Source organism: Rhea americana, unplaced genomic scaffold (assembly GCF_003343005.1).
Source record: "Rhea americana isolate MKP2758 unplaced genomic scaffold, rheAme1 scaffold_265, whole genome shotgun sequence".
Taxonomy (NCBI): Eukaryota; Metazoa; Chordata; class Aves; order Rheiformes; family Rheidae; genus Rhea; species Rhea americana.
Window position 1 is genome coordinate 1121689 of NW_028186385.1, and position 18412 is coordinate 1140100.

General features: G+C 41.1%; 1 protein-coding gene across 14 annotated transcripts in view; it reads left to right on the forward strand.

Annotated features, from left to right (window-relative positions):
* Positions 1 to 10707, forward strand: part of LCLAT1 (lysocardiolipin acyltransferase 1) — a 176641-nt gene extending 165934 nt beyond the window's left edge. For all 14 annotated transcript variants that reach the window (XM_085307852.1, XM_085307841.1, XM_085307844.1 and 11 more), the window contains one exon: positions 6622 to 10707. In XM_085307852.1, coding sequence (XP_085163978.1) covers positions 6622 to 7130 — 509 coding nt within the window. In that variant the 3' untranslated portion in view covers positions 7131 to 10707. The remainder of the gene's footprint in view (positions 1 to 6621) is intronic.
* The last annotated feature ends 7705 nt before the right edge of the window (positions 10708 to 18412 follow it).

Sequence of the window (18412 nt, forward strand, 5' to 3'; positions counted from 1 at the left end):
AGTGCAAAAAGTAACCAGCACTTTCCMTCCCTGAGGCTTCCAGCGCTGAGGAGAAGAGGTGTTATTTCTTTAACTCCTTCATGTCAGCAGGTAAAACATTTTCGTGTCTCCTTGTATCACAGTGCCAGCGGAAAGCTGCACAGCTAGAGAGTTGATATGCAGGATTGCTGTTTGCTGTTAATCAAGGCTAGCATTTTTTGTTTGCTTATTTGATTGCTACACTTACCCGAAAAAGATTTCCAATAACTATTGAGAGTGATTTAGATTAACCCTGGCTGACACTATCACTTTAAAGAGGGTTGCCTGGAGTTTTAAATCTTCACAAGAATGATGCTTCCCCGGAGGGGCTGTAAATCTTGATGCTGCTCCTTTCTGATACTATTCTCAAAGAAAAACGACTTACATCTTTTCTCAGGAGTCAAGACAGTAATATTTCCCAGTAAGCAGTTTTAGATGGCTTTTGTTTTAATGCCCCCAAATGCATCCTTCTCTCAAAGCTAACRTACAATAATCAGATATTGTGAAACATAACTAGTTTTGCTAAACTAGTTTCCATCTCTGATTTGATTGTGATGCTGATCATTTTATTTACAGAAATGCTAAGCTGCCTTACTTCCTTAGGAAGTATACATTAAAGATGAGGATTTTTAGGGGGATTAGAGGAGCTACAGGTGGTGTTTTATGGAAGCCTAGGAAGGTATGAAGAAGCTGGAGTTGTATGATGGAGGGGTATGCATAGTGCTTTGTAGAAGGAAGGAGATGTAGTTATAGTGTGGTGGCGGTGGAAGAGAAAAAGGCCACAGTTACTRGTTCCACAGAACAGCTTATTTCAAGGTTATTGTGCGTATTTTATTAAGCCCCATTAGGCTCACCATTCTGTAATGTACTGCGGTTATGGATAGTATCTTCTCTGCTGGACCCATGCAGGGGAAGAGCCTGTATAGTCCCTGTATGATTTAAAGTGGTGTCAATAGTAAGTAAAGCAGGACAAATTACGGCTGCAATACTCCTCACTAGGGAGGGAAATGGATAAAAGCTGCCATTGCAATTCTGCTAATGCATGAGGAGAGACTCAGGTGCCCACTCACACCGCAGACTGCTGGGAGTCTGAACACTTCCATTRSATGGGTTTACCTGGGGCCTGTTCTYGTTTTTTGGCTCACTGATGGTCATTTTGGCCTTAAAAGCTTGTGCTCAGGRTCATCATTTTGACTCTCSAGTCACTACTTGTGTGGATCCTCATGTCTTGCGGTCAGCTGCTCAGCGTTGTTCAGTCCCACCTGCTAGCAAGGAAGTGTCCTTGTTCCTCACCTGAAGGATGAGCAGTGCTGCAGCTCCCGGCGCGGAGGGGAGGCTGTAGAAACAGCCCAGTTAGCCCACGTTGCTCTGGGGCTGACGTTGCTTCTAGAGGTTTCAACAATTGCAACTGGCTTGCAATGTTCTCTTTGCAAATCTATTTTTAAAAAAGCTTAAACTATTTTAATCCTGCCTTTCATGTTCAAGCTATTTTCCCCCTAAAATTATAATGACATTCTATTATTTAATGTACACAATTAAAAGTAATTTTCAGTCTAACTATGATATCTTCATTTTGAACCTAGTAAGAGCCTCTCGATCGTAAGGTTTTGTAACACTCAGTTGTGTAGTAAAAGGCTTGTTTGCACATGTGCCGAGGAGCACAGAGGCATGGTGGCAGGCCAGAGGGACCCCAAAAACCCTGTCAGAGAGACGGAGCCCCGACCCCAACCCTTGTGGAGCTGTCACAGGGAAGCCACCAGCCCCATGGCCAGGGTGGGAGGGACATCCAAGGCATGTTTCTGTGCTGGTGCTGTTATTTTGGCTGTGAGCCTGGTAAGAATTGCTTGCTCTATGAGTGCAGTGTCCAAAACAACCAGCTATGCATTGTGATTACCTGAAGTAATGTCATGTATTAACAGATCCTGAAATATAAATAACTTTGACTGGAACACAGGAAGTTTAGATGAGGAAAAGTGCCTTTGAGGTGTTTGGTCATCCCAAAATGGAGACTGCAGCTTGTATTAATCATCTACCCTGTGTTTATAGCTGTGTAACAGTAATTGCAAAAAAGCTTTATAATCATTCCTCAGCACTGTCGTACAGTGTTCATTTTCTGAGGTGCCTTTTTCTGTATAGTGTAGGGCAGAATATTGTTTGTAAGTGCGAAGGAGGTGTAGTTCTACTACTGCATTAAGAAAGTCATGAGARTATAAAGCTACTGAAGTGATGTCTTTGTCCTGAATAGCTGGGCTACTGGCATGACTTTTTTGCCTTAATAGAGGTTTCTTAGTTTAATTAGATTCTAAATGCAAAATTGTGAACATTATTTGATTTCCTCTTTCTTTCATTCCTTCTACAATGGGTTGTGAAAACATGTAGGATGAAGAAAGTCCTGCTGTGGTCTCTAAAYGGTTTTCAAAAAGCAGTTTGTCCCTAGACAGCTTCTCTGAACTGCAGGCAAACACACCTACTTTGCTTGATTATTGACCCAAYAGAGAAGTAGAGTGATGAGACTTTCCTTGGGGAAAATTCTTCTTAAAATGTGCAAAAGCAGGTGTTTTAAGCAGAGATGGGGAAAAGAACTTTAAAATTGGTTGTTTCCTGACTAAGCCTACTTGCAGTCCCAGGCGTACTATTAGGCAGTGGCTTTACGGAGTTCCCCATCAGTGGGGTTCTGCTAATTTCCTCTTGCCCAATCCCTCCCTACAAATAGGGATGTGTGTTGTGGGTGTTCTTTTGGAGAGAGATTTATGCAAATTAAATTCAAGTGCTCCTAGTGATCTTTTTTTTTTTTTTTTTACTTCACATGGCTAATCAGCTTTTCTTTGGGAAACTCTTTACGGTGAGCCAAGTGTTCTTACCTAGTGTGTTTTCCTCTTTCTGGTTGGTGTCATCCTTCATTCTCATTGCTCCGAGCATGCTGCCTGCCCACTCTTCACTCCCTTGGTCTTCTCCCAGCATCTCAACCTGGGGTCGCTTCGTTTTGCTGGTTGGCCTACACTTCACAATTGATACAGAAACAGGTACTGTGCGAGGTGTCCAGACTGCACAGAGAGTGAGCTTTACTTCGGAGTGAGACAGAGACAGTAATGATAGTCAAGCTAAGGTTAAAATTTTCTTGAGAAGCAGATTATACTCAGACAAAGAGTGTTTCATCCCACTTCAGGAATGGTCTAATTTCATCTGCAGCAGTAAGTTGGGGGGGGGGGGGTGTTCGTTTGTTTTTTATTTGCTGTTTTTTTAGGAGATTCACTTGTAGCACATTTAGCAGTGATGTGTTGACCCTCTTCGTATTAAAAAATAGCRTTAACAAATCAGCAGAGAATGTGTAGAACCTTTTTGTATGAGTTTGCAGTGTTGATCCAGCAGCTTACTGCACATAACGATAGTAGGGACACACTTCTTTCAGCAGCCGTAGAAAACTGATTGAAGCTGGTCCTTCCCTCATGCTTGCTTGCCAGGGAATTAAAGCTTCAGGCTGCCATTTGTGTGGAGTGTTTAAATATGTATGACCCAGACAAGGGACCTATTGCAAATGGTTCTAATCCTCTTGCATATGAAACCTGGTATTCTGGTCTTCTCTCTTTCKGATGTTTCTGTGCTTTTAGATATGCTAAACAAACCTTTGAAGTAACTGCCATTTCTTCTTGTGTAAAATATACTTTAATCGATAAACCTTGCAGCTGTGAGTTAGGAGATACTGCTTCAAGCTGGCCATGCTGAATGGGTCACATAATCATCCGTTACCTCAATTTCCCCATGTGTGATGCAGAAACAGTAAAATCCACCCTTCCATACACAGCTTTTTGAGCTTTGCTCTTGATAACCAATTTAAAAACCCTAACTTACTCTAGGCCTTTACAGTCAGGAGTGAAGCCTTCCTGGAAGGTGTCTGTCAAGATAAAGAGCAGAAGCTTCCTATTTCTGATCAGGAATTCCCAGACTGAAATATATATGCTTGCTGAGGGGATCTAACCCACTGTGTGTTTGCAGTGAGTACTGTTTATCTTCAGTATGCCACATTTGTTGCACTTGTATAGTCTTTTGCAAGATACTTAGATCATAAGACTCCTGTAGTGTGTCTGGCAACTGTATTTACTGTGCAAGCCCTCTACCAGTAACTTGTACGTGGTCAAAAAATTTGTATCTGATTTTATTGCCTGTGGTCTGTATGCCAGTATATGTGTAATAGAGATTTCTAAGCCAGGGGCATCCATATATCCTAGACAAATCCCAATCAAGTTTTCAAGCAAGGAAAGAAAACATGGTCAAGGAGACTTAAAAATATTTAAAAATAATAGGAAAAYTAACCTTGTTTCCCAGTTATTTGACAACCTCTTGACGAAAGAAATAGAGTGGGCATTGGTAGGACATAAGAGTAAATGCATTCATATCAGAGTCACCTAGCACACAGCATAGTATAATAAGCTGTTTAGCCCTCAAACAGTTGTCATAGTGAGTGTGGAACATTTTGTGTAAAGTCTTATTTCCAAGAACATTTGCATGTTCCTTGGAGTAATGGCAAATAGACGGTTTAGCTGCAAAGGCAGAAAGGACTGCAAGATGGATGAGAAAGTTGTGCAGCCCAAAGCTCTTTTCTTTTTTTTCCATGCAAGAATCTCACAAAGACTGAACTTCTCTGGCCTCTCTTCTGAGCTAAAAGTGGGTAGGTTTTTGTGTTCCTGTGGACTTGGGGAGCTATGGAGGATCAGAAGGAAAACAGAGTTTAAGAGCTGGATCTCTCTTCGAGGTACATGCAGGAGCCCTTCCCCTAGCTGTGCCAGGAAGTTGAGGGGGGGGGAGAGGGAATATCCTGTATACTGATGATAATCCTTTTGATGGTGTAAGTGGAGCAGGGGAAGGAGAGATTCCAGACGTCTGAAAGAAGAAGGACATGCTTTGCACAAAGATGAAGCAGACCGGCTGTTGTTTCCTTTTGTAAAGGCTGGTTACCAAGATGCATTCAATTTTGGCATCTCTTGAACAGAGACTTGAAAGGTTTTATCTAGGCAGAGGACAGTGGTTCTCTGCCTAGGTAGGATRTGATCCTGTAGCTGGACAAAAAATGGAGTATAGAGTTTTGTTTTGGTAAGCATGCTAGGAGCCAGATACAGTTTTTTAAAAGTGAATGTAATCTGCCACAAAACTTTCTAAGAGAGATCATTTAAGACAGTGCATTTGTAAAATAGTCTAGAGAGCCGAAGAGGATTTTCCCCCCTCTTGTGGTTTTTGAACTTTAGATGCATCATTTTGAACACTGGCCTTTTAAAGTAACACTTTATATTCTGTTTCTGGCATTTTTAGAGCTATGAGGAAGGCAGAAATTTGGGGGAAGAGGAGCAAATGAAAAGGGGGAGGAGGACTAACGAGGAGGTTGTTATTGTCTCTGCAAAAAGTGACACTGTCTATGAGAACAAAAGTCTTCAATCGCTGTGACTGTAGACAGCATTTAGTCTCCAATTCTGTTTTGCTCTGAGACAAGCAAAATAAAAACAGCAACACAGGATAAATGACTGCTGGCAGAACTTAACAGTTATGCAACATCCAGTGCACGATGCACCTATTTTTACACTAGCAAAATTTACTTTATGAAATTTAAAGAGACTCTTGTCTAGTCAGAGCTAGAGGATAAAGAGGGAATTTAGAAAGTGCATCTACGTAAACTTTGTACAAAGATGCAATAGCAAATCCCACTTCAGCACTACTGACATCCTTTCCAGTGTGTTGGCTCGATCAGGTGTGTCAATGAAGAGTAAAGATTTTTTTTTTAACAGTATTTCTTATAATTTCTAGTTTGCAATTGCTTTTGAAACAGCTAACTGTACTCACTCTAACCAAATAGCTAACTATACTCAGTTCATTGGAAGCTTGGCTTCTCTCTCATTTTTAGTATGCTTTGTATTTACCAGAACTGTAATGCAGTGTACAGCAGTTTAACTCAGTAGAGTACTGAGTGATCAGATTTAAAGAAATTGTTTCAGTTGGAGTATTCTGCAAAGCCAGTAAGCTACAGAGATATTCCTTATCCTCTATGAGATACTCTAGATTCATGAACTCCTGATATTTAACTTGTGGTATTTTTCATGTATGTTTTCCCAATTTTCGGTAAGTTAGGATTGTGTATGTTGCTTGCTCCAAGTCAAATTTCAAACTGAATCTTTTTTCATTGTTCACAGGCACATACACTAAGTTGTATTTGACAAGTTAAAAGTGATTTCAGCTGGCAGTGCAGGGATTAATGTTTTTTTAAAAGTATGAAAGAAGATTAGTATCACATACTCCTTTTTTTTCCAAGACCAGACGTGCATCTTTTCTCCTTCAAAGTCAATATTATTCACTTACTCATTATGTGGTGGATGTGCTTTAGTTTGTGCAAATGAATGTCATTTTGTTTCTAAAAATTTTTGCTTATATTTAGAATAGATAATGATAGGGGAATGTTTGATTTCTCAGCCTTTGGATTCTAGAAGAGAAAGTATACTGTACTTAGCTGACATGCCTTTGGGATTTCCACCACGGTTTCATTCATTCCTTGAAGCTAATTAGTGTTTCTGACCATTGCATGGTCTGTGTTGATCTTATTCTCAAAAATATTTCTTCTAGGTAATAATCTTGATGCTATCCATGACATAACTGTGGCATACCCGCAAAACATTCCTCAAACAGAGAAGCACCTTTTGAATGGAAACTTCCCAAAGGAGATTCACTTTCACGTCCAGAGATATCCAATAGAGACGGTGCCCACTTCTAAGGAGGAGCTGCAGCTTTGGTGCCAGAAGCGTTGGGAAGAGAAAGAGGAGAGACTCCGGCAGTTCTACGAAGGCGCAAAGTGCTTTGATGCYGCTGGGCAAAGCATTATTCCGCCATGCAAATCCGAGCTCAGGGTCCTAGTGGTTAAGTGCATCTCGCTCCTGTACTGGACAGTGTTCACACTGAGTATGTTTGTACTGCTGTACATGTACAGCTTTGTACGATGGTATTTTGCAGCCATGATTGTCTTTTTTGTCGTGCAGCAAAAAATATTTGGTGGGCTGGAACTAATTGAGCTTGCATGTCATCAATATTTTAAAAAGCAACAGCAAATACATGACACAAAAATAAAAACCACCTAGTTCTTGGGTAAAGAAAGGGTAAAATGGATGTTTTTGAGATTTATTGCAGACTTTGTAAATGGAGAAGATTTTTTGCATGTGAATTGTCTTTTCTTACTATTGCCATTATTTGTTAGACATTTGCACTTAATTCTGTGAAAGGAAAACAGTAGTTACTGTTACACATGAAAATGATAGTTTTTATCTCTGAATGTAATTTCAACATTGCTCTTGCAAGCAGCTAGTAACTGCATTTTGCTGTAATTATGAAAAGAAAATGCTGGATTATCGAACAATCATAAAGATGTTAATAAATGTGATATGCACTGAACTTTAATGTAAAAATCCAAACTGTGCATCTACAAGAGACAGATAAAACTATTTCTGTAAAATCACATTGTCATAAAGTGAGTACCAGACTTGAAAAGCTGGGAATGGTGGTTTGACAGTAGTTGTTCCATTCCTTTTTTGCTATTTCAGATGTTCGAATTTAACTTTAAATACTTTCCCATAAGCTTTCCCAAACACTACTGCACTCACTATTATTCAACCTGTTCTGTCTCAGTAAATCAGAAATTAGAAGGATTTCTAAGCCTTGCTGTCTTGTGCTGTAGTACAGAAAACTGTGCTGGCTCTCCCTCCATTTAAGTCTTAAGTGAGTATTTACATCGACCTATGCAGCTGGGTTGATTTTTCGCTGTTTTTTTACTACCCTGATCTTCCTGTTAGCTTTGGAAGRCTTGTTCCTACTCTAGTATTTAGAGGGAGGTGAGGAGGAGGGCTGGTTTTTGTTTTATTAGTATGTTTTTTTCTGGTAGAAGCAAAAATAAATGTCTAGATGTCTTTGAATAGCTGACAAATGTATTTTTAAAAGGTCTCCTTGTAGACATTATTTGTTTGAAAACTTTATTTTGTGGGAGAAGGCAAGATATCTTTTCTTTGAAGCATTTATTTTCGCTTTCACAGTGTTTCCTTAGACATTTCAGGTGTCCATTACATAAGTACCAAGACTGCTTTTTCTGTGCGTCAGCCAGACATGTTGAAATGAATCTGATGCAATGATCGTCTCCTTATAGGTACGAGAAGAAATGTGTTTCAGGCTATCACAGCACAGACAAATTGAGTTACATCTTCCCTTTGCAATATTCTCCTGGACTGACTGATTGCATCCTTCCTTTTCCATAACCCTTTGCAATTTGTTTCCTTTTCTGGGCTCCTCCTAAAACACTTTCCCTTCTTTTCATGACATTYGGAAGGTCTGAAGGTTTAAACTCTGACAAGACACTTTGCAAACAGATTCCCTATCATAAATAATAAAAGTAATGTTCATGGTCACATAGTGAATGGGATAAACATTACCAGCACTTAGGAGATGCTTCAGTTCAGATTTGTTGTTCAGCCTCAATGTTAGACTGCTTGGTCAACTGTGTTGCTGCAGAACTTGCCTGACTTACTAAATGTTTTTCTTGCATGAGGCTCGTTTGAGCTCAGTTGAGACGGCCTAACTCAGGATGTTGAGCTGCAGTGCCGTGAAATGTGAGCGTGCGGAGTATAGACTGTATCCTGTACTMTGATGAATCTCTCAAGAATTGTTTCAGCATTGCAGACGCATCTGCTTKCTTCTAAATTACAGCACTGAGCGTGTTGTCTAATTTGTTTGGATGAAAGGCCATTTTTTGAAGGAATCACCAGCCTATTATTTAACTGTCCCTTGCAAGGTGACAGCTATTTTTTAATCTATGCTTATAATGTATAATTTTTTATTACCCAGAAAGTACTTGAAGCCATCTATTTTACTCTAGTTTTTTAATCCCTTCTCTTCTTAAAGATAAATAAAAGTAGGTTTATATTTAGGATTATGTTTCTTAGTGGTGCTTTTCGTATTTGTATTTGAGTCCCTAAAGACTGACAACTGGTGTTTTATTGTCATGAGWGGAGGGAGGTTCTTTCTGCACTAGGCTGACATTATTAAACCTAATTCAGTGATAGTAAAGGTATGGTTGCAGCTTAAATGTAAATAGCATGTTTTTTTTTTTTAGCATAACACTCTGCTTTGGTTCAGTTTCCTGCACATCCAGGTAACTTTCATAGAAAATAAAGAATTTAAAGAAGGYCATCTAAAAGCCTTCTAATCTGTCCCAGACTATGGTTGTGCTTTCATACCAGTAGTAACCATGGCCACCTTACTCATGTAGCCTTAAAGTAGTCCTGAGAAGTGGCTGCAGAGGACAGAATATACATTGCTTACATAAATACGCGCTATACTTTTTTCAGACCTTAAAAGAACTTTGTGATATCAACAAAATTTATCAGGAGCATCAGTGTGAATCTTGGTCATGAAGTAATAAAAAATCTCTAATATATTTTAAGTCTGTATATGATTCAAGTTGGCTCTTAAAGTGAAATAAAATACAGCCAATAATTGACTCTTACAAAGGGCTTTCTATCCAGCTGGAGCCAAACATGTAACATACTGTAATGTGGTAAGCATTCTGCAAATTTTTAATTCTTCCTCTTCTCTCAGAACAGGACAGAACAGAAATAATAATCTTGTCAGCTTTAAATGTCACATATGCACTGTCTATCTCCATAGTGCAGGGTAACACGGGTTAAATGAGGAATCCTCCTCTCACAAGGAAGGSTGTTAACTTTGAGACATGTAATTTTTCAGATTGTGTGCATCATTTTGCAGCTTGATTAGAAATGCAACACAGAAAAATCTGAATTAAAAAGAGAGAACTGCAAATATGGAAGCTGCTTTGTTTAAAAAGTGATTAAGGAACTAGGGCAAAATCTTTTGTGATTTTTTTTCCTCTTTGGTCAAAGTCTARCTTTTTATTCAAAAGGTTCTAATATACAGAATTTTTGGGAGAGTGTTTTGTTCTTATTCATCCTGTTTCCTTGTTCAAACTACACTAAGACATGTCAGGTAAATCACTTCAAAATGTTTTCAGTGTTGTTAGATTAAAGGTGCTTGTACTCTAGCAGTCAAACATACTGATCCTTCCTGGAGCACATGTCAGCACCAAGACGTGTCTCACCTCACTAGCACATCTTCTCAAAGCTCATGTTCTCTTCTAGTCCCAGTAGCTGTGATGTTTAGCAGTGATACTTGTTCTACTGGACCTACACCTCTGTTAGGTSTGCTTATGTTATTGGAGATAAATGACATGTTTTTCTTGCCTCTAAGGATACTGTTCATTTGCTCAATCAAATGTTTCCTTATCAGAATCATGGATTTCTTTGCTCAGAGGGAAGGTTGAAATCCCATTATCTGTGTTTGTCATAACAGAACATCAAACTGAGACATTTCTCTCCTGTGTTCAAAACTGCAGGGCCCCAGGCTGGTCTGTGAAGTGTTGTGCTGATCATACTAAATGTAGTTCCTAGTTCTGTGCATTACATCGATCTCAGTTGTTTAAACAAGATCCCTGTTTTTATAACTTGATTTTATTTGTATGTTGTATGAAAAGAAACACCAGGATACAACAAATCTACRAAATAGCCTTAGTTTTCAAAGTTCACTGATTATATTAGAATGTTTTAACCATGTATGAGTTACTCTACAGCAACAATAAAGATCTGAAGCATTCATTAACCTGTGTTTCATTTTGCTGTTTTCTTTTTATTGTGCAAAATATTTTGTGTGCATTGACAGGAAACAAATCTTTCTTCAATCATGGTCTCTTCTTTGGGCAGACMATTCAGGTACTCAGCCAAAGGTTTATGGCTGTTGGCATAATATCATTTTGTCCTGTTCATAGGAAATTGGAAAGAGATGGTTGTCTATAAACTCTCCTCTAGCCTCTTTATGTAAAGAGATGCAGAAACTTTCAAGCACAGAAGAAGTATAGTTCARTTTTAGTTTTGCTTTCCTTTTTAACTGCTATTTCTTGAAAATAAACTGTGACTTGAAAAAGCATGTTAACTATTGATACATTGATAATTATTAGAGTTCAGACATATCCTGTTACTAGCAGTGTAATTACTGACACAGAAATGATCTTTGGCAAGGTTCGTTTTCTTCAAGGATCCGTCAATGTAACTTCAGTTTACAGGCTCATTGATTTATTTGTCATTGTCTGAAAACTAATTCCATATGGGAAGGGTAAGAGCTGTATGTCTCGGGGATGGTGTGGTCCTCATTGCTTAATGGGGRCTCTCTCCTTGCTCTAACTGCCACGCAACTCAGCAACCATAGCAAAATGCCCACTTATGCAGCAAGTAGCACATACCAGAAAGACAGCGAGAAACAGAGACTCTCCTAGCTGTTTTTCRAATGGGAGATGATGCTTGGGATCTCTGCGTATGCTCGGGGCATTTGAATCAATCATCTCCAGAAGTCAAAATGAGCCCTACTCTGTATWAAGTGGCTTGTCTCTTTGGAAAGGTTGTTGAATGTCGCTTCCTTTTTTGTTCCTTCAGGACTCAAATATGCCATGAGAAAATTGGTCCGTCTCATCTGTCATTAAAGAGAACAACATAACGGGAGGCACAGATTGCACCTTCCACCTGGCTCAAAATCCTTCTGCTCAGTAATCAACAAGCTAAAGGTCTGATCTTATTTCCCTAGACCTTCACAGAATCAGACCACAGGCTATCCAGACGAGAAATTATTCCTCAAAGAGAAGAGCATGGTTAGTGCTTATAACATGCTTGATTGATTCTCATCCTAGCAAACTGGTAAGAGCAGAGATGTGCTGTGGTGCAGTGGTGGCAAAGAGGGCTCACTTCTGTCCTCATGGCAATGGCCAGAAGTTCCTTCAGCAGGAAGGAACGTTTGGAGTTAGGACAAAACTGTGTCTGAGTTTCTTCAAATAGGCGTCRCTGCCTGCAGGAAAAGAAGGAAGGACATTTGCTTTTTCTAAGCTACCTCACACTGGACTGAGAGAGAGAAGTGAAAGGGCTAGTGTAACAGTTTAAGTGGCCACCACCCTCTCCACTGAATTTCTCCATCTTGTTTATCAGAGAGAAAACAGGAGGAAAGAGCTACTTCACTCTTGTCTGCAGGGAGTAGAAAAGGACCTCTAGACTTTTCAAAGGGGAGAGATAAAAGGGCTTAATCCTCCTCCTGTTTCCACAGGATAGAAACCCAACAGAGGATAAACTGCAAAGTGCGAGAGCATGAGAAGATACTGCAGGAAGAGCAGCAAATTGCATTGGGCACCACCTTTGGAAACTGAAACTTGAAAGTAACATCACCATGTAGTTTTGCCCCAACTTGTATGTTATTTCTTCGCCTGTCTTCAAGGCTTGCGCTGCTGCTTGAGCTGGTAAGTGACAATCTAGCGAAGAGATACTGCAATAGATGTTGTCTAATAACAACRTGTTATGTCGTTAGTGTGTGTACGTTTGTGTCCTGTCTCGGGGAAGCAGGAGGGCTGCTGATGCTCAGCACTCCTTCCTAGGCTCATTTTCCAGGGACTGTGGAGAGAGAGGCAGGGGAACAAGCAGAACTGGAAGGAAAATGTCCAGGGTAACTGGATAGAGGAGCTTGGGGAGGGAAGTGTCTTGGATCTGGTCTGTGACTGGAGAGTATCTGGATAAAAAGCATGCCATCAAGCTTTGGAGACTGAAGAGAAGGACCTAAATTAAGTGAGTCATCTCCTTAGAATTCTTCTAGAGGAAGTGGAGAGAGAAAGAAAATCCTCCATGGAGTGGCTTACAGTAGGGCCTGATCCTGGGCTGCATGACCTGCTCCAAGAGGAGTCTTTTTTATGCTCCAACCTAAAGTGACCCACGTAATTCTGGTGCTACCTAGAAGTGTCTGTAGGTAGACATTGTGATACCACTTTTTTTTTCCATGTTCAAATTGCTCATTGTATCATGTGGTGGGTTTTAGGGCACATAAGTAGCTTCTGTTTGTTGCTCTGGGAGCCCTGCAAAGCTTTGCCTTCTTTAAAGATTAAGTAATCCGTTGCTGTCATTATGCTTCATGCAAACAGACTGGGAAGATGCCTGGCTTTCAGAGGAAGCTTSTAAAATCATTTAAAACACAATGTTGCCTCATACAGTCAATGAATTGCGTGGTAGACGGGTTCTTCCTCTCTCTGTATCAGCTCCATGATAATGAGCAAAATCCTTATTCTCTTCTCAGCTATTGTATTTATATTATCTTGTAGAATATCCTACTGAAATGATTTAACTGGAGATACTGTTCAGCCTCTACATAGCAGCTGCTGTTATTTCTGCAAATCTGCCTAGGGCTTTGAACTCAGTGCTGTTCAGAGAGCTCTCTGCGGCTCAGCTTTGAATTCACTTCGCTTGTGAAGTGCACTTCTTTACAGTTGTTTAAGCAAAGATCTCCGGTTTTTCAGTCTTTTCCCCGGTGCTTTCAGTACCACCCATCTCTCTGCTACAAATACAGGAAAGAGGGTGTCCTCTGACCATGCAGGGTTCAGCTGGGTCCAACTACAACGTATAACCCTGGCCACACAAAAGTCAGGAGCTAAACTAATACTGCTTCTAATCTCCACCAGAACAGAACCAGGGAAACACTCAAAACAACCTGTCCTCACAACAAACTGAACTTTGCTGATGCTTTTCTTGCTCCATGCTTTCTTTTTCCTCTCTCCCTCCAAGGAGCAGAACATTGAACAAATGGTTTTGGGGAAATTGTCTTAAATGAGTCAAACCGTATTGGTCAAGCTTAGAAGGTGGGAGTCAAGGATTCCTCAAAACCCTAAGCTCCTTTCATTTTTTCTCCCCTTGCACAGCTTCACATTTTTAATGTCTACAGCTTTAGAGACTCTCACTGGAGTCCTCTCTTGTCATGGTTCGCCTCTCCCCTCAGCTGAATTCTGTCTTATTTTAGGAGAGGAGGTACCCAAAAATTCACATGGGGTTTGAGCCACTAAGTTAGGAAAGGTATTTCAAGTTTTGTCAGATTTTTCAAATCCTCCTTGAGTAAGAAAGCGTAAAATATTGAAAGTTGCCACAACTTGTAAACATGTCCTATTAAACTATTAGCGTGATTTTTACATGAAGGAAAAATGAAGGTTAAGATTAGGAAAGGAAGATGGTAGGGGAGAGAAAAGCTGACAGGATAGACACTTGCGCAAGTGGAGAGGCCAGATCCAGTTCCTCATCTGGCTACTGGTTTCCTGCGTGCCAATCAGGTAATTCATGTGAACAATATGAAGGTCTCAGAACCAGCATGAGGACTGCTGAAGACATGGTATCATCCTGAGGCACCCTGGTCCTTCAGTGATTGACTGGGGAACCAGAGAGGAGTGTTTCCAAAAGGTGCTGCTGCAAACTGACAGTCTGACTGACAGTCCTTGTATTTTCTTGGGGGCTTTTTTAAAGATCCTGTGGATAATACAAGCCAAGAGGATTGGTGCAGGGAATGAACAAACCACTTTCTGTTAGGAGGGATATGTCAAGCACCAAGTACTCACACTCTCACATGGGTCTGAGGCTGCACTTCTCAAGTGGCCAACTTCTGTGCACTTAATGCACAAAAAGCAATCTGCGACAGGTTATTTCTGGGACTCTCAGAGTCCTCAGCTGAGAGTCAGCCCCATGGTTAGGTGAGATACAGACAGAAATTGAGGGACAGGCTGAGTCCCAAGGAATTTGTTCTTGGGCAGGACAGAGTGGGTCATAACCCGGATGCAGCTGTCCAGATGATGGGCAGCAAATGTCACATTGCTGGAGGAGGAAGGACTCAGTTGTTACGTGCATTTTATAGCAGATTCAGTAATTTCAGCTGTCTGTCTGTTCCCATCCCTGGCACTTGCCTAGCATATTCAGCTCACAGAGCATTCATGTTAATAACTTGGTGCTGGTTTTGTCTGACCTACTTGAGAGCAGAGCTGATACTCACTCCCTTTTTGTTCCTCTCTCTCCCCTTGCTCTCCTCCATTGAGAAAGGTTCCTCTGCAGTCCCAGGAGTCAGGGTGTCTCAGTCTGGCTTGAAACTCCTATGCTGGATTTAAACTAAGATGTTGAGGTTCCAGGAGCAGCCTGGCTCCAGAAGCACAGAGCTCAGCATGGGCTACCCTGCACTGCTCTTGGCAAGATAGACAACCCTACTCTGACTTCCATGCTGTCACAGCTAGACTGCCCTCCAACGTAACAACTTAAAAGCCCAATGGAGGATCTTAGCAAGCCACATCTGTGACAAGAGGGCTGAAGTAACTTTCGTTTCCTTCCTAGTCACTGGTAAAGACCAGTATTGGAGACTGGAGTCAGATGGAAGCTTATAATCTCTACTGCCTTCTCTATTTCCGCACAGAAGATTAGCTGGCAGGAGCAGGAGAGCTGTCATTAGTCTCTACAGTCCAGCACTTCTGCTTGAGCTCTTTTAGCCATGCAAAGGGAAATCTGACCTTGTGATTGCTCTGATACGTGGTTAATGATGCGCTTTTGCTGCCCTGTGTGTGTGACATTTCCAGCATTATTGCTGCAGATGTTGAGCTCCTGGAGAGATTTTGCCTCTATACTCTTGCTGTGGAAGGGTGTGATCTTTTCCTTACATTCACTCTGAAAGCAAGTGTAAGGAGCTATTCCATATCTGATCACAGCATGGTGTTTGGGTCTGCCTCTTCACAACATATTAAGGTTAAAGGCAGGCTCTCAGCTTTCTCTTCCTAATGACAGAAAGTGCTATACAAATGAGAGAGAGCCTAATTAGGGATTAATGAGAAGGGAGCCTGCAGTTATATTATCCATGGGATATGAATACAATGGATGAACAAGAGAGTTTTTATTAGTGCTTCCAGTTCCAATAGATGGGAAGTCCTCAGCAGGAAGAGGTAGACATGGGAGCTGCAGGCAAGCGCTCAGTGTCCTCAGCTGTAGACATTGCCAGGCCCCCTGACTTGTGACCCCACAGGTGGAACGCAGACCTGACAGCAAAGGCAGTTTGAGTTTTAGTCCGTGATCGTCGTCTGACTAGCTGCATGTGTTGCACACCTCCTCCTTACCACCTATCTTGGTGGGACCAGGAACACCTTGCAGGAGGTTGCGACCCTGGCTCACTGTTGCCCAGGGCTGCACTGTAGCTGCTGCTCGGTAGATCCACATCATTGGTAGAAAGAATAAAATGGCAGGCCAGGATGGCTGACACCTCAGAAGCATTCAGAAGTGGGGCCAGGAGCTGAGGCTAAAGCTCTAATATAAAAATGGAGAATATTGGCAGAGCTTCCTAATCACTGGCATTGCTGCAATCTGTTCACAAGTGTCTTACGCACAAGTATCTTGCACACTGGCATATTGAGTCCATGTAATCCAGCTGTCTTCTGTGACCTTGAGACATCACACATGTTCATTGCAGGCTTAGGTGATGCTGAGATGGTAACGAAGGTAGGCGATTGCCAGACTCCTCACTTTCCTCTGTTTCTGCTGTCACCACCTCAGATTTGCCTCCCTGAATGAGGATCTTGTCACGGTTTGCCCTTTCTCTTGTGTGTTTGGTCAGCCTGGTGCCAGAAASAGTTGCATAACCCCAAACGATTCATGACTGGCAATAGGCCGTGGCATCTCAGAAGAGGATTAGTCTAGAAATAAAGCACAGAAATCTGTGCTTTTCTGTGAAGACCAGAGCAGTATCCTTCCTTTTAGGATCAACTCTCTGCCCTATTCTAGTTTGAAGCTGAGAACATAGGAAAATATAGGAGACCTGGTTGTTATCTATTAGATAAAGAAAGGGATAAAACCAAACCAGTTAAATACCTGATCTTTAATTAGCTCCATAGCTATAAGCACTTGCACAGAAGCTATTAAAGTTATTATGGGACACAGTGTATGCTTGCTCAATAGGAACAACAAATATAGATAGAACACTCCTTGCCATGAACGTCATTCCAGCCTGCTCAATGGCCTTGTAACCATCGTTATCCTGCTCACCACCACCTTGGCTGAGGAAGGCCAAACAAATGCAATTATTGGAAATAGCTCCTGCTATTTCTAAACAAATTTGCAAAAGCGACTTTTTATCCCTAGAGGCTTTTACTGTTTTATGATTAGCAGTTCTCTGARCATTTCTATAGGAGAGGTGTGGAGAGAAACCCCCTGACATGAGATAGACTTGATTTTCTTGGTTCCTCTTCACAGATCTCTTTCTCTAAGAATCATAATGAACCAGAGATCACAGTTTATAAATCACTGTGCTAAGATACCACTTACCTATGCATTTGTGAAGTCTATTAATTATTTAGGTGCTTCATACTGGTTTTTGAATACTTTATTTTATGTTTGTATGTATATTTTTGTCATTCATCTGTTACAATATTATCTAAGTCTCAATTATCTAATATTATAAAGTTATCAGACAAAAATTTTGTAAAAACACAGCTCAACTCCATTAATAGTTTAATATTTGATACCAAAATATCTTTATTATATAGTTCACAAACTTTTAAAGCCTTCCATATTGATGCAACATACAGTTAGGTACTCTCATTGCTCTATTAGTAAAACCAAGTACCTCTTCCTGTACTAAGATAAAGCATTTTACCCATAGGTATAAAGTCCCTTGTTATTCCTTATCTACTGAATGCTCTGCACATACAGTTAAGAAACAGATGAAGCTTTTAGCTAGGACTCTTGAGTCCTTATTAGTCTTATATGTATTCACTTTCTGATCATTATTGCTAAAACTCTTTATATAAGCAACAGATATCTCAGCCTAGTCAACAAGAGGGTGCTGGAATTTGGCTACTATCATGTTTACTGTGTCCTTATTAAGACAATGATCTTGGAAGCCACAGGCTGGTGCAAGGGACAGCTAAGCACATTTCTACCTGCAGTGCTGGGTGCAATATCTGACAGTCTGCATACAACACTTCTGAGGTGCCCTGACTTGCTCGTCAAGTAGCAGCCGCATCTCTCTCAGCATAGCGAGGGAAAGGGAACATCAGTAGTGAGAAGAGGGCATGGCAAAATCCCCTCCACCAAGCCTCCCAGGTAGGGGTACACCCTGTCTGAGCCTTTTCTTTAGGCTCTGGTGACAAATAGTGAAAGGAGATCTCACAGACCTGGTGGCTGATTTGTAGGATTATCCATGTAGTTACTTATCAATGTGTACAAGTACCTGAAGGGAGGGTGTCAAGGGGACGACGGGGACAAACTCTTTTCAGCTGCCCCATGTGACAGGACAAGAGGCAATGGGCAGAAATTGAAGCACAGGCAGTTCCGCCTGACCGTAAGGGGGAATTTCTTCCCTATGAGAGTGACGGAGCACTGGAACAGGTTGCCCAGAGAGGTTGTGGAGTCTCCTTGTCTGGAGATATTCAAGGCCTGCCTGGATGCAACCCTGTCTAACATGCTCTAGGTGACCCTGCTGAGCAGGGAGGTTG